This window comes from Pristiophorus japonicus, chromosome 9 (genome assembly GCF_044704955.1).
Source record: "Pristiophorus japonicus isolate sPriJap1 chromosome 9, sPriJap1.hap1, whole genome shotgun sequence".
Classification (NCBI taxonomy): Eukaryota; Metazoa; Chordata; class Chondrichthyes; family Pristiophoridae; genus Pristiophorus; species Pristiophorus japonicus.
In genome coordinates this window covers 78,734,086-78,755,392 of record NC_091985.1, presented here as the reverse complement: position 1 = coordinate 78,755,392, position 21,307 = coordinate 78,734,086, and the positions used below count along the sequence as shown (strand labels likewise).

Here is a 21,307-nt window from a genome sequence, read left to right as displayed (position 1 = left end):
CTATCACCAATTTCAGTTGTTAAGGGCCAATATTGCTCCTGACTACCCTCTTTTTCCTAATATAATTGTAAAAATACTTGTCGATTTTGCAAATTTGTTTCATACTCCCTTTTTGTCGATCTTGCTATCAGTTTTGTGACCCTTTGCTGTTCTTTTTATCTTTCCTATTCTCCATGAGCTGTGCTATTTTTTGCATTTATGTATGCTTTTTCTTTTAGTTTTATGCTGTCCTTTTACCTCTAGTCATCCATGGCCTTTTTTGTCATGGGGTATAAACTGGTTCTGTATCACATTAAATTATTTATTAAACCTCTCCCACTGTCAGTTTACCCATTAACAGATTTGCCCAGTTCACTGTGGACAGTCTCTGTCTCATCACATTGAAGTTAGTCTTACCTAAATCTTAGTAGCTGTTTCGCATTTCACCCTTTCAAGTGCTACGTTGAACTCGATCATGTTATGATCGCTATTGGATAAATATTCACGCACAGTTAGGCTGTTAACTAAATCTGGCTCATTACTAAATCTAATATGGCTTGCCCCCTTGTTGCCTCAAGGACATATTATTGTCGAACTATCCCAGACACACTCAAGAAATTCACTACCTTTCTGATGGGTGGTAGTCTGCTTATCCCAATCTATAGAAAAGTTAAAATCCCCCATTAAAACTCCTCTGCCTTTACTACACATTTGTCTAATCTCTGCATTGATAATCAAGTCACTATTGGGATGGGGGAATTTAAAACAAAAACAATCACTATCACTAAAGAAAAAGTACTAGGCAAAGTAATGGGATTAAAGGTAGACAAGTCTCTTGGACCTGATAGCCTGTATCCTAAAGATGTGGCTGCAGAGATAGTGGATGCATTGGTTGTAATCTACGAAAATTCCCTCGATTCTGGAGAGGTTCCAGCGGATTGAAAAACCGCAAATGTAACTCCCCTATTTAAGAAAGGAGGGAGACAGAAAGCAGGAAACTATAGACCAGTTAGCCTAACATCGGTCATTGGGAAAATGCTAGAGTCCATTATTGAGGAAGTAGTAGCAGGACATTTGAAAATCATAATACAGTCAAGCAGAGTCAGCATGGTTTTATGAAAGGGAAATCATGTTTGACAAATTTGCTGGAGTTCTTTGAGGATGTAACGAACGAACAGGCTGGATAAAGGGGAACCAGTAGATGTCGTGAATTTGTATTTCCAGAAGGCATTCGATTAAGGTGCAACATAAAACGTTACTGCACACGATAAGCGCTCACGGAGTTGGGGGTAATATATTAACATGGATAGAGGATTGACTAACTAACACAAAACAGAGTCGGAATAAATGGGTCATTTTCAGGTTGGCAAACTAACTAGTGGGGTGCCACAGGGATCAGTGCTGGAGCCTCAACTATTTACAATCTATATTAATGACTTGAATGAAGAGACCAAGTGTAATGTAGCCAAATTTGCTGCTGATACAAAGATAGGTGGGACGCAAGTTGTGAGGAGTACGCAAATAATCTGCAAAGAGATATAGGGAGGCTAAGTGAGTGGGAAAATCTTGGCAGATGGAGTATAATGTGGGAAAATATGAGGTTATCCACTTTTGTAGGAAAATTAAAACATTATTTAAATGGAGAGAGATTACAAAATACTGCGGTACAGAGGGATCTGGGGATCCTCGTACATGACACACACACAGTTAGTATGCAGGTACAGCAAGTAATTAGGAAGGCAAATGTAATGTGTCTTCATTGCAAAGGGGATAGAGTATAAAAGTCGAGGTCCTGCTACAACTGTACAGGGCGTTGGTGAGACCACATCTGGAGTACTGCGTACAGTTTTGGTCTCCTTATTTAAGGAGGGATATACTTGCATTGGAGGCAATTCCTGAGATGAAGGGGTTGTCTTATGAAGAAAGGTTGGGCCTATACCATTGGAGTTTAGAAGACTGAGAGATGATCTTACTGAAATGCATAAGATTCTGAGGAGGCTTTACAGAGTAGATGCAAAGAGGATGTTTGCCCTCGTGGGGAAATCTACAACTAGAGGGCTTAGTTTCAGAATAAGGGGTCACCCATTTAAAACGGAGATGCGGAGGAATTTCTTCTGAGGGTCGTGAATCTTTGGAATTCTCTACCCCAGAGAGCTGTGGAGGCTGGGTCATTGAATATATTTAAGGTGGAGATAGACAAGATTTTTGAACGATAAGGTTGTCAAGGGTTATGGGAAGCAGGCAGGGAAATGGAGTTGAGGCCAAGGTAAGATCAGCCATGATATTGAATGGCGGAGCAGGCTCGAGAGCCCAAATGGCCTACTCCTATTTCTTATGTTCTTGCGTATACAATCTTATACTTCACAGCTGCTCCAAGGGGCCTGTGCACAACTTCCGCTGAAGTCTTAAATCCTTTGCTATTTCTTAATTCTACCCTTAAAGTCTCCACTTACTGCTTACCTCTCGTTATATCCTCTCTTTATCATTGAAGTGATTTCATTCTTAATCATGAAGGTTACTCCTCCCCGGCTGCATGTCCCATGTCTTTCCTGTAGACCTTATAACCTGGTATATTTAATTCCCCCTCCTGACTGTCTTGCAGTCATGCTTCAGTAATGGCTACAATGTCATACCTTCTAATTTGAATTCCAGCCTGCAGTTCATTCAATTTATTCCTTACACTCCATGGGGCAGAAATTGCCCTCCGCCCGAAATGGGGCGCATCTACCAATTTCGAAGGATTTCATCCGTCCCAATGAATGGGGCAGACAACCCAGAGAAATTCAGGTCTTTATGCGATTTTTTTGAGCGGGGCAGAAGTAGTCTCAACCTCAGGGCAGAAGTGCGGGCGGGTCGGAGGGACCATCAATCCGAGTCATCAGCGCCGCGCTGATGATGTCAGCACTACACTGTTGCGCTGATGCATCACAATGTCCTTCAGTTAAAGGGGAGGGCCGCTGCGAACTCTGAAGCCATTTTAGTGGCAAACACTGGGCCACCAGAGAGGGTTTCAGCCAGGCCAGCGGCCCGGTACCCAAGAGGGATGCCAGGTTGCCTGTTGGTGGCCCGGCCAAACTGGGGGACATAATTGTCGACCCGACCTGGCAGTCGGCCGACAAAATAATATGGCGACTGCAGCAGCGCGCCTTCACCTTTAAGAGTGCGCACGCCACTGAGACAGACACACAGAGAAAAAGCTGTCAGTGGCATCGACTGGCAGCAGCGCCGCTCCCACGGGGCAATTCCGTACGGCATTTTTCCAAGGGGGTCGCCGTCAGCCATTAAGGGTTCGGCGCGTGCCCGATGCGGCGGGAAAACTGGCAGAGCGGAAACCTGTTGCTGCCACTTCTGGCCCGGGGACAATTTTAGAAGGGTTGGCCCATTCGTCTACCCCTAGTCGGTAAGGCCTCTCCGTCCTTTCCCATTTCTTAGAGGCGGTAATGGAGCTTATCGAGGAGGGCAATTTCGGTCCCGTGCATTTGTATAAAGAAAGCTTATTTGGGCCACACACCTTTGCCTGTCCTTCAGCTCGAATGTTTTACTCGCATATTTCTTATTTCTCTCCTGGTTTAATCACTTGACATCTTTTAGTTTTCCCTTTACCTGTTGTGCATAAAGCACAATTTCTTACTATTACTCTACTCTCTTCCCTTTTGTTTGTTTGTGAATTACAATGTCCAGTTGAGCCCTGCCCCCCTCCCCATTTACTAGTTTAAAGTCCTTGTGACCGCCCTATTTATCCTTATGGGGCATCATTCATTAGGTCTTTTCCTGTCCGTCATATTTCATATGTTGATGTGTAAGAACCCAACTAGTACTAGGTCTGGCCTGTATGCAATTCCAGGCCCACATGAATGTGATTGACTCTTAACAGCCCTCTGAAGTGGCTTAGCAAGCCACTCTGTTGTATCAAAACTCCACCGCCTTCTCAAGGGCAACTAGGGATAGGCAAAAAATGTCAGCCTTGCCAGCAATGCCCGCATCCAGAAACGTAATTTTTTTTTAAAGCAACTTCTGCAGGTGCTCCCTGTGTGCAGCATGATTTAGGTAGCTTGGGCAACTTGCTCCTACATTGCTTTACACGTGTCTCAATCTTAGACTTGCACTGCCTACTGCCCAGTATGATCTTATTTTATTCCAAACTAAGTGAAATGGTAACATTGATATTAATTGTACCAAATTATGGACAAGTTGGGACTCTGTATACACAACTTAGTATTTGAATGCAACCAACTTTGACTGGTTTTATAAAGACCTGGCCATTTTTGATTGGAACAAAATAACTACGATGCAAGAGCGTCACTACTGTGTCAGTGATCTCATCAAGGCCTCTATGTGCAAAAAAATAAGTTTGCTTACCATTCTGTTTTTTGTTGTCTCTACTATGTAGTGGCCAAACACAAAGGTCTCCAGTGGGTTATAGATATTACCATCGCGTATCATAAAGCAAAGCCAATAGACATTCAGACTTGGATCATTGGTTACAGAGAACCAACAGTCACACATGTACACTACAGGTAAGTCCTGTTATCTTAAATATTTAATCCAATTCTTGCAGCATTTTACAACTGGCTGATTGGGGAACTATGGACTGCTATATATTGGGATGATGTGTTTGTTTACTGGAGTGCAAGAGGGACCTATTTGTCATGATCTCATTGTCTTGTCACTGTAAAAGGTCATCTCTCTCTACCCGCCCCCAACCCCTTCCCAAAACTTAGTAATTATCATCAGTAACCAAACACATTGCAAGGATTGCTGGTAAAGCAATAGCTCTTATTCTGCTGTTCAGCGGTTTGTAGAAACCTAACCATAAAGTTTTTCTAAAGTGTATGTACAGATTTCAGATTTGTCTGGAACAATAGAGTTGAAAGCTGCTTTTGCCGCCTTGATCCCAGAATGTTGACTGCTTTGTTTGCCTTTTTTTTGGAGTGTTAATTGATACCTACATAGCTGTTGATATTGATAAGCGACTGATTTTATTTCTTCTGTAGATACCCCAAATCTACAAATATATTAGGTTAGTGTAATCTGAAGATATTTGCTAGAACGTTGATCTTCACAAGTTAATAATTGCCTTCGTCAATAGAGTTTGCTTCAGTAATAACGACAGCAGTTACTTGACACAGCATTGTTCCAGTACTGAGCAAATACACATGCTAGAATGTGGACAATAACCACAGTTCAGTTGTTTTAAAAAAGCATTCTGGGTTGATTGTGCTTTACAAACACAAGAAGAATATGTGAATTGTTCCTGATGATGTGTATGTTGATAAAGTACATTGTGATTGAGATTGTAAGATTGGAGAAGTTACTAGCTGAAGTAATCTCTCAGATGTCAAGATTATTAGGATTTTCCTGACAATTCAGATCTAAATCCATCTTTGTTGTTCAGTGGTAGGTGTAATATCGGTTGGACTCAAGTTACTCTCATTAGGTTTGATACTTTGAATTTTTTTCTCAGTAGTTTGCTGATAAATCTGATCAGTTTGTAGGTCAGTATGCTAAGTATCAAAAGCAACTTGCATTTATATTTATATAGCACTCTTCACAGGTAGGATTATGTCTGATTGTTTACAATAAGGAGGAAAAGGATACAGTGGATACTGAGAATGGGGAAAGATAAAGAACATAAATGGGCTCGGACGGGGAACGGAAGGCATATTTGAGAAGGGTTTTGAAATGCGGAGAACAAAGCAAAGAGGGAACTGGGTAGAGAACTCTAGAGGATAGGAGCATAATGGCTAAACAAGCAGCCAACCATGGAGTGGTGGGGATAGGAGAACTCCAATGTTAGAGAAACAGTGGTTATTTGCAAGAATGTAAGTATGAGAGTAACTGTACTTATGTTAAAACATTGTCCAACATATGAATGTATCAGAAATCAATTTGGTACCTTCTGCTTCATCCCATTTAAATCGAAGATATATGCATTGGGAGCCTACAGCTGATGAATCTACTGTGCAGTTCTAAACTTTGCACGTAATAAAATATATTCTTATTCTGTAAATGTTGTAATCTGATTTGTTTGTGTTCTCTTACTTGATTTATAATGGCCCAGATTCCGCTGGATCGGGGCTGCCATTTGTTTCAATGAAATTTGTTTGCCGGTTCTAATGCACCATCCCTGGATTTTAGCAAAAAAACTGGAGATCACAGGGAGTCCAGAACAAGGGGGCATAACCTTAAAATTAGAGCAGGCTGTTCAGGGATGAAGTCAGGATGCACTTTTTCACAAAGGATAGTGCTACCTGGAATTCTCTTTCCCTCCTTTCCTCCCCCACCCCCCCAAAAAAAAGCTGTTGAGGCTGGGGTAATTGCAAATTTCAAAATTAAGATTGTTAGAATTTTGTTAAGCATGGGTATTGAGGGTTACGGAACCAAAGCAGGTAGATGGCGTTAAGATGCAGATCAGCCATGATCTAATTGAATGGTGGGACAGTCTCGAGGGGCTGAATAGCCTACTCCTGATCCTATGTTCCTATAAAAGTTGATTATAGATTTGCTTTATTTCCTCTTCATTTTGGTGTCTATCTTCTCTTGATTCTGTGGAGTGGGCCAGTGCTGATGTTTTTGTTACTAATAGCTTGGCAACTGAGATTCTAATTGAACTTTCCCAAATTACTCAAAACCACTGTTATTAACCACAGAAACTAACTCCAAACAGAAGAACTACACTTGGAGTGAATCATCTGTACCCTTGAGTTACATCAGATGAAATTCCTTCAATAATAAATAAAAACAGAAAAGGGACATTGATTAGGATTTTTCAAAAGGTTCTGTAGTTTGTTCATTGAAAGTGAAGATCCTGTCAAATCACCTTTTTAAAAAAAAAACCACAAGTAAGTCTACTAAACAAGCCGAACTGTGACTCAGCTTCGTATCCAGTTGTGCGGAATATTAACTGCTCAAAAAAAGCTTTACTGTGAGGGTGATGTGCATATATGTATTAAGACATCCTATGCCCAGGTAACGATCAATTGCAGAAGCAAACTTCAGATCTTCAACTGCCTCATGACACCATGTCAAATCCAAGTGGTGGTATTGAATCAAAAATTACATTTTGGCATACAGAGATGTGTATGTTGAAATATTACAGTGCTTGAGTCACATGATTTTGAGGACGAGCCTCAGCGAGCAGCACTTGTGTGAGCCTTAAAACTGCACTGTGAATAAAGAACCGACTGACATTGTGTTGCTAAAAGATTTGAAACCAAAGCACGACTAACCAAAAGGTCCTGATTACTGTTATTCAGAAAGCCAAGATACTATTAAAGACACTTGCTGTAATTGCCATGGATGGGCACCAGCAATGTTATCATCGGCACATAGGTTAGAGGAACTTTGTAAAGCTGATAACAGCTTTCCAGAATTTTATTGTAACAATTATCAGGAGTAGCTGGTGTCAAAGCATCTGAATTTGAAACATGTCAGAATGCTCGTTTTGGAAATTGTCATCACATTGAAACCTATGCACTGAATTACAGGTAATTCTGATTGAACATCCCTGTCTGCCGTAAAAATAAAATGGGGAAGGTGCCTCAACCGTGGCTAACAAGGGACATTCGGGATAGTGTTAAATCCAAGGAAGAGGTATATAAATTGGCCAGAAAAAGCAGCAAACTTGAGGACTGGGAGAAATTTAGAATTCAGCAGAGGAGGACAAAGGGTTTAATTAGGAGGGGGACAAAAGAGTATGAGAGTAAGCTTGCAGGGAACATAAAAACTGACTGTAAAAGCTTCTATAAATATGTGAAGAGAAAAAGATTAGTGAAGACAAATGTAGGTCCCTTGCAGTCAGAATCCGGTGAATTTATAATGGGGAACGAAGAAATGGCAGACTAATTGAACAAATACTTTGGTTCTGTCTTCACAAATAACCTTCCGGAAATACGAGGGGACCGAGGGTCTATCGAGAAGGAGGAACTGAAGGAAATTCTTCTTAGTCAGGAAATTGTGTGAGAGAAATTGATGGGATTGAAGGCCGATAAATCCCAGGGCCTGATAGTCTGCATCCCAGAGTACTTAAGGAAGTGGCCCTAGAAATAGTGGATGCATTGGTGATCATTTTCCAACATTCTATAGACTCTGGATCAGTTCCTATGGATTGGAGGGTAGCTAATGTAACCTCACTTTTTAAAAAAGGAGAGAGAAAGAAAACAGAGAATTATAGACCGGTTAGCTTGACATTGGTAGTGGGGAAAATGTTGAATCAATTATTAAAGATGTAATAGCAGCGCATTTGGAAAGCAGTGACAGGATCGGTCCAAGTCAGCATGGATTTATGAAAGGGAAATCATGCTTGACAAATCTTCTGGAATTTTTTGAGGATGTAACTAGTAGAGTAGACAAGGGGGTGCCAGTGGATGTGGTGTATTTGGACTTTCAAAAGGCTTTTGACCAGGTCCCACACACGAGATTAGTGTGCAAAATTAAAGCACATGATATTTGGGGTAATGCATTGGCGTGGATAGAGAACTGGTTGGCAGATAGGAAGCAAAGAGTAGGAATAAACAAGTCCTTTTCAGAATTGCAGGCAGTGACTAGTGGGGTACCGCAAGGTTCAGTGCTGGGACTCCAGCTATTTACAATATACATTAATGATTTGAACGAAGGAATTGAATGTAATATCTCCAAGTTTTCAGATGACACTAAGCTGGGTGGCAGTGTGAGCTGTGAACAGGATGCTAAGAGGCTGCAGGGTGATTTGGGACAGGTTAGGTGAGTAGGCAAATGCTTGCCAGATGCAGTATAATGTAGATAAATATGAGGTTATCCACTTTAGTGGCAAAAACAGGAAGGCAGAATATTATCTGAATGGTGACAGATTAGGAAAAGGTGAGGTGCAACAAGACCTGGGTGTCATGGTACATCAGTCATTGAAAGTTGGCATGCAGGTACAGCAGGCGGTGAAGAAGGCAAATGGCATGTTGGCCTTCATAGCGAGAGGATTTGAATATAGGAGCAGGGAGGTCTTACTGCAATTGTACAGGGCCTTGGTGAGGCCACACCATATTGAATATTGTGTACAGTTTTAGTGTCCTAATCTGAGGAAGGACATTCTTGCTATTGAGGGAGTGCAGCGAAGGTTCACCAGACTGATTCCCGAATGGCAGGACTGACACATGAAGAAAGACTGGATCGACTAGGCTTATATTCACTGGAATTTAGAAGAATGAGAGGGGATCTCATAGAAACACACACAATTCTGACGGGATTGGACAGGTTAGGTACAGGAAGAATGTTCCCGATGTTGGGGAAGTCCAGAACCAGGGGTCATAGTCTAAGGATATGGGGCAAGCCATTTAGGACTGAGATGAGGAGAAACATCTTCACTGAGAATTATGAACCTGTGGAATTCTCTACCACAGAAAGTTGTTGAGGCCAGTTCATTAGATATATTCAAAAGGGAGTTAGATGTGGCCCATACGGCTAAAGGGATCAAGGGGTATGGAGAGAAAGCAGGAATGGGGTACTAAAGTTGCATGATCAGCCATGATCATAATGAATGGTGGTGCAGTCTCGAAGGGCCGAATGGCCTATTCCTGCTTTCTATGTTAAGAACTTAATCTCCCTGAAAATCTCCTTGCTGACCTTTTTGCTTCCTGAGCTGGCAGCTCTTTTTTTCCTGAATTGCCCAATATTTGCTATCTAATTATTCTACTTTATTGTTTGATTGCGGCTCTAATGCATCACAGAAACTTGAAACATTTGGTTTGGATCTGGAAAGTCTAATATAAAGCACCACTGCATTTCCTTGGTCCCAGTGGTTATGCCAGGATCGCGTCCGCCAGTAGCCTCCATTATTGACCATGCTGAAGTTTGCAGGATCGGAGAATGGGGAACTAATTTGCATAGGGCAAACAGATGCAAATGCCATTACAGGAGCCTGCCATGGGGGGGGGGGGGGGTTGTTCAAAGCCCCACCTCACCCTGACACCTCTGTAATGTTTTCTTCGGCCCCCTGTGTTTTTAAATTGTCATATCTTTGGTGGTCCAAGTCACTTTCTTGGCCCACTGGTGCAAGTTTTTTCCTATCTGAGGCTCAACTCACTTGGTGTTACCGGCATCCAGAGATGCATCATATCCCCACTGATCCAGTGGAGCAGGAAATCCTAAGTCTCCACCCTGGCTCCCTTCCCCCATGATGAGGAGAATTGGTCACTCCCCGAAGCGATCAGTTTTAACAAGGTTTTTGCTGAGGTTACGGCAGGTCACTGAAGAGATTATTGTAATATGAAAAATTGTATTTGTATTTTCCATACATAGAAATGTTGTGACCAAAAGTTTTGTTTCTAGAAAGGGTTTATTGAGGTTGTAGTTGGTATGTTTTTTGTCGAGTGTAACTCCAGGCTGTAGTTTGTCTGCAGGGCGTTTACTTTTCACACATTTAATAGATCTCAGTATCTGGTTACTAACTCTTCAATGAATGTGTTAAAACCAATTTGAAGGCGGATATTTTTCAGTGATCTCATAACGGCCATCTTACTGCTTTTAGAGAGACCAGTAGCAATGTTTGGTCACAAAATGATGTCTGCTATTGGCATAAATATATCGGAAACTACATATTTTCTCTCTTTGGTTTGTTTTTAAAATTGGGACATTTCAGAAAAAAAAGGTTCGTTAGCAATTCAATATTTTTATTTTGTTTTGTTCTGTGCGACTATACACTTAAAAGCACTTAGCTACCATCAGCTAGCATCCTTTTTAGCTATCATCACAGCATTTAATAATAAAATCCTACTTGCAATCTCTCCAGCATTATGAATGGCTGTTACTGAGTAAGTGGAGGAAAAATCCAATTCAAAACTTTGCTGTAATGTATATCTGAAGTGACAAATAACCTGGTACTAGGAATGTCAGATTGGGGGTGTGTTCCACCCAGTCCAGTTTGCATAGCTGGTAATTGGCTTTAGTTATGTGAGCAACCTTAAAACTTGTGTGTGTTTGTGCTGAGCATATTTAGTTCCCTGCTGGCAAAGGGATTGAGAATGTTCAACTCCTTCATCCCTTGACAAAGTACCACACATGAATCTATTCAGCGGAATCTGCTGTGACTCAGTGGTAGCACTCGCCTGAGTCAGAAGGTTGAGAGTTCAAGTTCCACTCCAGAGACTTGGATTAAAATTTGGTTAGAAGGGAGGAACGGAGTAGAAGTTGAGTCATTTCTTAGAGTGTTTGGAAGTGGATAGCCGTATACCAGAGTGTTCTGTTTTGGGACCAATTCACTGTTGTACATCGATGATGGAGCTAGAGGGGGCAGTGTGCAAATTTGCAAACAATACTAAGATGGGCATGATAAATAATTCTGATATTGATAAGACGATGGAATGGGCAAAAAGTGGCAGATGAAATTCAATGTCGGTAAATGTGAGGTGGTACATTTTTGATTAAAGTAAAAATGAAAAGCTGAATGATGTGGAAGAGAAGAGGGATTTGGGAGTTCCGAATCTCAAGACATTGAATGAAGGACTTCGTGATTAAGACCACCATTAAAGTGAATGGAGTATTGGCTTTTATGGTACGAGGTATAGCAAAGAAATTTTTAGATGTAATAATTATAAAACTTGAGTACGACCACAGTTGGAGTACTATCTGCAGTTTTGGGCTCCACGCTACTTGAAGGATTTTGAGGCAATATAGAGTACAACACAAAGTCACGAGAATGCTGCTTTGTATAATGCAATACAACTATGAAGACAGACTTGGAAAAATTAAAGCTGCTTTGGTTCGAACAAAGGAGATAATGAAAATTGTTTAAAACTATGAAGGGACGGGGCAGAATAAATGGAAACAGACTGCTTCCAGTGGTTGAAAGAAAGAAATGCTTGCATTTATATAGTACCTTTCACAACTATCAGACGCTCCAAAGCGCTTTACAGCCAAAGAAGTACTTTTTGAAGTGTAGTCACTGTTGTAATGTAGGAAACACGGCAGCCAATTTGCGCAAAGCAAGCTCACAAACCGCAATGTGACAAATGACCAGATAATCTGTTTTTGAGATGTTGATTGAGGGATAAATATTGGCCAGGACACCGGGGATAACTTGCTCTTCTTCGAAATAGTGCCATGAGATCTTTTACGTCCAGCTGAAAAACTGAGGCGCCGTCTGCCTTAACGTCTCATCCGAAAGGGGGGTCTTGAATGAGCACCAACTTGGGCTGAAAGGCCTGTCTCCATGTTGTAATTTTTTTGGAAAGTAGTCCCATACCTTCAACCTACAACAAAATAGTATAGTAAACTGACTCTCTCAATCATTTGTTATCTCCGAGATAGTCATGAGTTACAAGGCAACAATTCACTCATGGGAGTTCTGCTCATGATAAAAAAATACACAGGCAATGCTCCAATAGCTTCTGAAAATCATGCAGAGCCGGGCTTGAATTACTTCCTTGACTTTGTTGAGGACTATTTAATCTCGTACAATTTTTTTAACATGTTATTCATTCCTCCTATTTGTGGAGCTTATTCTCTGCTCAGGTTCTCACCTCATATAAATTATAATCAGGAAAATATCCCATTTGCCATTACCCCATGGTGCAGCTTTAGTGTCACTATTGTGTTGTGCCATCTCAAGTGTTTTTTTGTACTTAGTGACATGATGTGTGTTTAGGTATTAAGGACCACATTATAGCAGAATTTAATATTTTTTAATCTGTTCCTTCACGTGGTGCACTGTTTGTTGAATGAATCTGTTCAAAATGATTTAGGTAATGAGGTAATCATGACAATTGATGTCAGCTGAATGTTTATTTCATCATGTGACCAATGTGGTGGTGGTGGAAAATGCTGTATATGGTGTCATGTATTCAACTATCATTGTAACCCATGTATAAGCTGACCGAAGTTGTACACCTTGAGAAGATTGACCACAAGGGGCGAACTTGTGGGAGACACTCCTAACCTGGACTTTCAGGTATAAAAGGGGAAGCTCCACGTACCTTCATCACTTGAGGTCTTGGCAATAAAGGTAATTGGTCAAGAGTGACCTTCTCTCAAGTATGGGCCTCATGTGCATTTATACCGTATAGTAAGGACATATCATTGGCGATGAGAAACTGGGATTTAAACCACCCGAGCATGGCCACTAGCAGCACAGAAGAGAGGTACTGTGTTGGTGATGATTGAGATGACTTTATTGAGAGACTACAGCAAAGTTTTGTTACTAAGGAATGGTTGGGACAGGATTCGGCCGACAAACGCAGGGCTCATCTGATGGTTTGTGGATCCAGAACGTACTCCCTGATGAAAGACCTTCTAGCGCCAGAGAAGCCGACGGACAAGACGTTCGACGAGCTCAGTAAGTTGATCGGGGAACGCCTTAAACCGGCGAGCAGCATGCACATGGTGAGACACCGGTTTTACACGCACCAACGGCAAGAAGGGCAAAGCATTCCAGACTTTGTGGCAGATCTCCGCCGACTGGCGAGCCTATGTAAGTTCCCAGATGCATGCAGAGCGGAGATGCTGCGAGACTTTTTTTATTGAGGGCATCGTGCACGCTGGGGTTTTCAGGAAACTGAGACCAAAGACTTGACCTTGGAAGTAGCGGCTCTGAGCCCAGACATGTATCTCAGGGGAGGAAGAGACCAGAATGATGTATGACAAAAATCTTGGCTCAAATGCGGCAAACAACCAGGGAGTCAACATTGTTATCGCGGCACACAGTTCTCTAGGCAGACAAGAGCAATCAGACATGCCCCAGCATGTAGTTGAACCCAAAGGAGGAATTCAGCAGAGACAATGGCTAGCTGAATGGCGATTCATGCCATCGCAATGGACAATGGGGCCATCAACACTTGTTAATGGTGCGCTTAAGGACAGTTACAGAGACAGTCAGACGATCGACTGGTAGTGGACCTTTTGTTTCCAACAATGGGGCCTCCAGCTCATGCTGGAGGTGTGCAGGCAAACACCCAGCCAGAGCTTGCAGGTATCAGCAATATACCTGCAGAAACTGCAACGTCAGCGGTCACTTGGCGCGTATGTGCAGGAAGCCTGCAGCCAGGTTGATGTACGAAGAGGACGGGCCCGATGTAAGCCCTACGAGGCCAAATGAATACTGGGGGAAATCGGTGGAAGCTGAAGTTCAGTGAGTTCATGTGGAGCACATATACAGTTCATATACCAGGACGCCACCGATAATGATGAAAGTGCTCCTCAGTGGCATCCCAGTATTAATGGAGCTAGACACGGGGGCCAGCCAGTCCCTGATGAGTATCAAACAGTTTGAACAGTTGTGGGTGTCCAAGGCCAGGAGGCCAAAATTATTGCCGATTGACGCACAGCTATGGACATATACAAAGGAGATCATTCCGGTGCTCGGCAGCGCCACGTTAGTCGTGACACACAAGGATTCGGAGAACAGGTTGCCACTCTGGATTGTCCTGGGGACGGTCCCGCACGAGGAAGGAGTTGGCTTGCTGTCATGAACTGGAAATGGGGCGATGTCAATGCAATTTCTTCTGTGGAGCGAGTATCATGCTCATAGATCCTGGACAAATTTGACTCATTATTTCAACCCGGCATCGGCACTTTCATGGGGGCCAAGGTAGTGATTCACATAAACCCGGATGCCAGGCCAGTACACCACAAGGCCAGAGCGGTGCCGTACGTGATGCGGGAAAAGATAGAAGCCGAATTGGACCGCCTGCTGAGGGAAGGCATCATCTCGCCAGTCGAATTCAGTGACTGGATGAGCCCGATCGTGCCGGTACTCAAGGCGGATGGGTCGGTCAGGATATGTGGCGATCACAAGGCCACCATCAATCGGGTGTCACTCCCAGACCAGTACCCGCTACCGAGAGCGGAGGACCTCTTTGCGACGCTATCCGGTGGCGCACTTTTTTTCAAAATTGGACCTGACCTCAGCTTACATGACCCAGGAGCTGGCGAGTGAGTCGAAGAAGCTGACCACCATCACGACACACAAGGGGTTGTTTGAGTATAACAGATGTCTGTTCGGGATTCGTTCGGCCGCCGCAATCTTTCAGTGAAATATGGAAAGCCTCCAAGTACGGTGGTTTTTCAAGACATCCTCATCATGGGTCGCGATACTGAAGAACACCTCCACAACCTGGAGGAGGTGCTACGCAGACTGGACCGGGTAGGGCTGCGACTGAAAAAGGCGAAGTGCGTCTTCTTAGCTCCAGAGTTGGAATTCCTCGGGAGGAGGGTAGCAGCAGACGGGATCAGACCGACTGCGTCCAAAACTGAAGCGATCCAGAGAGCACCCAGACCCCGTAACACGACGGAGCTGCGTTCGTTCCTGGGGCTCCTGAACTATTTTGGTAACTTTCTTCCCAAATTGAGCACGCTGTTAGAGCCGCTACATGTGCTCCTACGCAAAGGTCGCGATTGGGTCTGGGGGGACGGCCAGCAAAGGGCTTTTGATAGAACACGCAATTTGTTATGCTCCAACAAACTGTTAACGTTATGACCCGTGTAAGAAACTTGTTTTAACGTGCGATGCGTCGTCCTATGGGGTCGGGTGTGTGTTGCAGCATGTGAATGCCAATGGTCAGTTACAGCCGGTAGCTTATGCCTCCAGAAGTCTGTCCCAGGCAGAAAGGGGCTACAGGATGGTAGAAAAGGAAGCGCTAGCATGTGTAAATGCAGTAAAAAAAAATGCACCAGTACCTGTTTGGCAGGAAATTTGAGCTGGAGACAGATCACAAACTCGTAACGTTCCTTTTGGCCGACAACAGGGCCATAAATGCAAATGCGTCGGACCGCATACAGAGATGGGCACTTACGTTAGCCGCCTATGGCTACACAATTCGGCACAGACGAGGCACTGAAAACTGCACCGATGCACTCAGCAGGCTCCCACTAGCCACCGCTGAGGGGGCAACTGAGCATGATGCTGAGATGGTCATGGCTGTTGAAGCTTTCGAAAGCGAAGGCTCACCTGTGACAGCCCGTCAGATTAAAGTCTGGACAAATAAAGACCCGCTACTGTCTTTAGTTAAATGTGTCCTGAATGGGGACTGGGCAGCCACGTGTGGGGCATGCCCTGAGGAATTTAAACCATTTCACAGGCGCAAGGATGAACTCTCGATTCAGACCGATTGCCTACTGTAGGGAAACAGAGTAGTCATGCCCCAGATGGGCAGAGAGGTGTTTATCAGAGAACTTCACAATGAGCACCCAGGCATTGTCATGAAGGCAATTGCCAGGTCACACGTTTGGTGGCCAGGGATAGATGCAGACCTGGAACTTTGTGTTCGCAGGTGCAACATGTGTGCTCAGCTGGGCAACGCACCCAGGGAAGACCCCCTTAGCCCCTGGTCCTGGCCCGCCAAGCCATGGTCACGCATCCATGTGACTACGCAGGTCCTTTCATGGGAAAAATGTTTTTGGTTGTAGTAGACGCCTACTCCAAATGGATTGAGTGTGACATTTTAAATTCAAGCACATCCTCTGCCACGGTAGAAAGTCTACGGGCAATGTTCGCTGCCCATGGTCTACCGAATGTCTTGGTCAGCGACAATGGCCCATGCTTCACAAGCACTGAATTCCTGGACTTCATGGCAGGCAATGGAATCAACCATGTCAGAATGGCACTGTTCAAGCCGGCCTCAAACGGCCAGGTAGAACAAGCAGTGCAGATAATCAAACAGGGGATGCTCAGAATCCAAGGGGGTTCTCTACAAAGCCACTTATCACGCCTCCTGTTGGCCAATAGATACTGACCACACTTGCTCACGGGTTCCACCCGCAGAGCTGCAAATGAAAAGGACGCTCAAAACCATTTTATCCCTTAGACACCCTACCATGAAAGAAATTGTTGAAACATAGAAACATAGAAAATAGGTGCAGGAGCAGGCCATTCAGCCCTTCTAGCCTGCACCGCCATTCAATGAGTTCATGGCTGAACATGAAACTTCAGTACCCCCTTCCTGCTTTCACGCCATACCCCTTGATCCCCCGAGTAGTAAGGACTTCATCTAACTCCCTTTTGAATATATTTAGTGAATTGGCCTCAACTACTTCCTGTGGTAGAGAATTCCACAGGTTCACCACTCTCTGGGTGAAGAAGTTTCTCCTTATCTCGGTCCTAAATGGCTTACCCCTTATCCTTAGACTGTGACCCCTGGTTCTGGACTTCCCCAACATTGGGAACATTCTTCCTGCATCCAACCTGTCCAAACCCGTCAGAATTTTAAACGTTTCTATGAGGTCCCCTCTCACTCTTCTGAACTCCAGTGAATACAAGCCCTGTTGATCCAGTCTTTCTTGATAGGTCAGTCCCACCATCCCGGGAATCAGTCTGGTGAATCTTCGCTGCACTCCCTCAATAGCAAGAATGTCCTTCCTCAAGTTAGGAGACCAAAACTGTACACAATACTCCAGGTGTGGCCTCACCAAGGCCCTGTACAACTGTAGCAACACCTCCCTGCCCCTATACTCAAATCCCCTCGCTATGAAGGCCAACATGCCATTTGCTTTCTTAACCGCCTGCTGTACCTGCATGCCAACCTTCAATGACTGATGTACCATGACTCCCAGGTCTCGTTGCACCTTCCCTTTTCCTAATCTGTCACCATTCAGATAATAGTCTGTCTCTCTGTTTTTACCACCAAAGTGGATAACCTCACATTTATCCACATTATACTTCATCTGCCACGCATTTGCCCACTCACCTAACCTATCCAAGTCACTCTGCAGCCTCATAGCATCCTCCTCGCAGCTCACACTGCCACCCAACTTAGTGTCATCCGCAAATGTGGAGATACTACATTTAATCCCCTCGTCTAAATCATTAATGTACAATGTAAACAGCTGGGGCCCCAGCACAGAACCTTGCGGTACCCCACTAGTCACTGCCTGCCATTCTGAAAAGTACCCATTTACTCCTACTCTTTGCTTCCTGTCTGACAACCAGTTCTCAATCCACATCAGCACACTACCCCCAATCCCATGTGCTTTAACTTTGCACATTAATCTCCTGTGTGGGACCTTGTCGAAAGCCTTCTGAAAGTCCAAATATACCACATCAACTGGTTCTCCTTTGTCCACTTTACTGGAAACATCCTCAAAAAATTCCAGAAGATTTGTCAAGCATGATCTCCCTTTCACAAATCCATGCTGACTTGGACCTATCATGTCACCATTTTCCAAATGCGCTGCTATGACATCCTTAATAATTGATTCCATCATTTTACCCACTACTGAGAGCAGGCATCAGTCACAATGTGACTACCATGACAGGAATGTGAGGGCATGATGTATTGATGTCAATGACCCTGTTTTTGTCCTTAATTACGCTGCAGGGCCCAAATGGCTTGCAGGCACTGTGATTGCCAAAGAGGGGAATAGGGTTTTGGTAGTTAAACTTACCAATGGACAAATCTGCCGCAAACAATTGGATCAAACTAAAAGAAGGTTCAGCAACCCCATAGAAGAAGCAGAGGATGAACAAGACGTAGAGTTTGCTCCACCACAGGTGACCGAACACCAGAATCAAGTGGAGGAGAGCCCAGTCACTGTGGGCAGTCCGGACAGGCTTGAAGCACCGCAAACAGCAGACACTCAGGCCAGCGCCCAACAACCAGAGCCCCAACTCAGGCGCTCTACAAGGGAGCGTAAACCACCAGAGAGACTTAACCTGTGATCCCAATAAGACTTTGCGGGGGAGGTAATGTCATGTTTTCAACTATCATTGTAACTGATGTATGAGCTGACCTAAGTTGTACACCTTGATGACATTGACCACAAGGGGCGAACTTGTGGGAGACACTTCTAACCTGGACTTTCAGGTAGAAAAGGGGAAGCTCCACGCACCTTCATCATTTGAGGTCTTGGTAATAAAGGTAAGTGGTCACAGAGTGATCTTCTCTCAAGTATGGGCCTCGTGTGCATTTATACTGTATAGTAAGGATATTTCATATGGCAAGTAGTCAGATAATGCATTAACTCAACTTCCTCTTCCTGTTGCATGAATGCTGCTGTAAGAATTAATGTCCCCACTTCTGCTTGTTTCATCATTGGTCTTCCATTTGTTGTATTGATCAAGGGAAGGGAAAAAAAATCCTCCCTCTAAACTACAGATTATAAAAGCAGGAAATACTGCCAATGCACAGCAAGTCAGAAAGTAGTAAGCTAAGTCAAACTTTTGGGTGTGCTTCCTCGTCGAAGTTAAATGTTTTGCATTTTCTGGATGTTTTTTATTTTGGGCTTTTAGCATTCATAGGGTTTCTATTTATCTCTACAAACTGTGAAAGATAATCTGTTATCAGGACATTGAATTTGCTCAACAGTTTAATAAGCTACCACCAAAACTGCCAACAAATAATGGCTCAAAGTCCCAATGAGGAAAAGGAACATGTTTCAGTTAAACAAGTGTGTTGAAGTGCACATATGAAAAAACCTTAAACTCCCCTCAGTACAAGAATATTGACCTGTACATGTAATACCATTAGAGCAGCCTAATACAAGGGATTGTAGGCAGTCAAGCTGACACAACTGTGGGCCCTGTTTTTCAGGATAATTAAAGAGGCATTGAAGTATTTTTTTAAATATTCTTTTAGTTGAGGAGAGAGAAGAGGGAGAGCTGTGCTTCAGTTTTAGTACAATAATAATATGCCCGTTAATGATCTTGTCCACGAGTTCTCTGGGAGTATTATTTCATCATTATCATCATCGGCAGTCCCTCGGAATCGAGGCAGACTTGCTTCCACTCTTAAAATGAGTCCTTAGGTGGCTGAACAGTCCAATACGAGAACCACAGTCCCTGTCACAGGTGGGACAGATAGTTGTTGAGGGAAAGGATGGATGGGACCGGTTTGCCGCACACTCTTTCCGCTGCCTGCACTGCATGCTCTCGGCGATAAGACTCGAGGTGCTCGGCGCCCTCCCGGATGCACTTCCTCCACTGAGGGCGGTCTTTGGCCAGGGACTCCCAGGTGTCAGTGGGAATGTTGCACTTTTTCAGGGAGGCTTTGAGGGTGTCCTTGTAACGTTTCCTCTGCCCACTTTTGGCTCGTTTACCGTTAAGGAGTTCTGAGTAGAGCACTTGCTTTGGGAGTCTCGTGTCTGGCATGCAGACAATGTGGCCTGCCCAGCGGAGCTGATCAAGTTTGGTCAGTGCTTCGATGCTGGGGATGTTGGCCTGGTCGAGGACGCTAATGTTGGTGTGTCTGTCCTCCCAGGGGATTTGTAGGATCTGGCAAGACATTGTTGGTGGTATTTCTCCAGCGACTTGAGGTGTCTACTGTACATGGTTCATGTCTCTGAGTCATACAGGAGGGCAGGTATTACTATAGCCCTGTCGGCCTTGAGCTAGGTAGCAGTTTTGAGGTCCTGGTCTTGAAAGACTCTTTTCCTCAGTCTGCCAAAGGCTGCACTGTGCACTGGAGGTGGTGTGGAATCTCGTCGTCAATGTCTGCTCTTGTTAAGAGGCTTCTGAGGTATGGGAAATGGTCCACGTTGTCTGGGGCAGAGCTGTGTGGCGAGGACAGGCTGGTGGAGGACCTTTGTCTTACGAATGTTTAGCATAAGGCCCCATCCTTTCGTACGCCTCAGTACATAAGAACATAAGAAATAGGAACAGGAGTAGACCATACGGCCCCTCGAGCCTGCTCTGCCATTCAATAAGATCATGGCTGATCTGATCATGGATTCAGCTCCACTTCCCCACCCACTCCCCATTACCCCTTATCCCCTTATTGTTTAAGAAACTATCTATTTCTGTCTTAAATTTATTCAATGTCCCATCTTCCATAGCTCTCTGAGGCAGCGAATTCCACAGATTTACAACCGTCTGAGAGAAGAAATTTCTCCTCATCTCTGTTTTAAATGGGCGGCCCCTTATTCTAAGATCATGCCCTCTCGTTCTAGTCTCCCCCATCCTCTCTGCATCCACCTTGTCAAGCCCCCTCATAATCTTATACATTTCGATAAGATCACCTCTCATTCTTCTGAATTCCAATGAGTAGAGGCCCAACCTACTCAACCTTTCCTCGTAAGTCAACGCCCTCATCCCCGGAATCAACTTAGTGAACCTTCTCTCAACTGCCTCCAAAGCAAGTGTATCCTTTCGTAAATATGGAAACCAAAACTGCACGCAGTATTCCAGGTGTGGCCTCACCAATACCTTGTATAGCTGTGTAGCAAGACTTCCCTGCTTTTATATTCCATCCCCTTTGCAATAAAGGCCAAGATACCATTGGCCTTCCTGATCACTTGCTGTACCTGCATACTATCCTTTTGTGTTTTATGCACAAGCACCCCCAGGTCACGCTGTACTGCGGCACTTTGCAATCTTTCTCCATTTAAATAATAACTTGCTCCTTGATTTTTTTTTCTGCCAAATTGCATGACCTCA

The 21,307-nt window shown here is 44.0% G+C and overlaps 1 protein-coding gene across 3 annotated transcripts in view; it reads left to right on the top strand.

Annotated features, from left to right (window-relative positions):
• Positions 1 to 21,307, top strand: part of lpgat1 (lysophosphatidylglycerol acyltransferase 1) — a 151,485-nt gene that overhangs the window by 72,000 nt on the left and 58,178 nt on the right. For all 3 annotated transcript variants that reach the window (XM_070889519.1, XM_070889518.1, XM_070889520.1), the window contains one exon: positions 4,370 to 4,496. In XM_070889519.1, the coding sequence (XP_070745620.1) occupies positions 4,370 to 4,496 (127 nt within the window). The remainder of the gene's footprint in view (positions 1 to 4,369; positions 4,497 to 21,307) is intronic.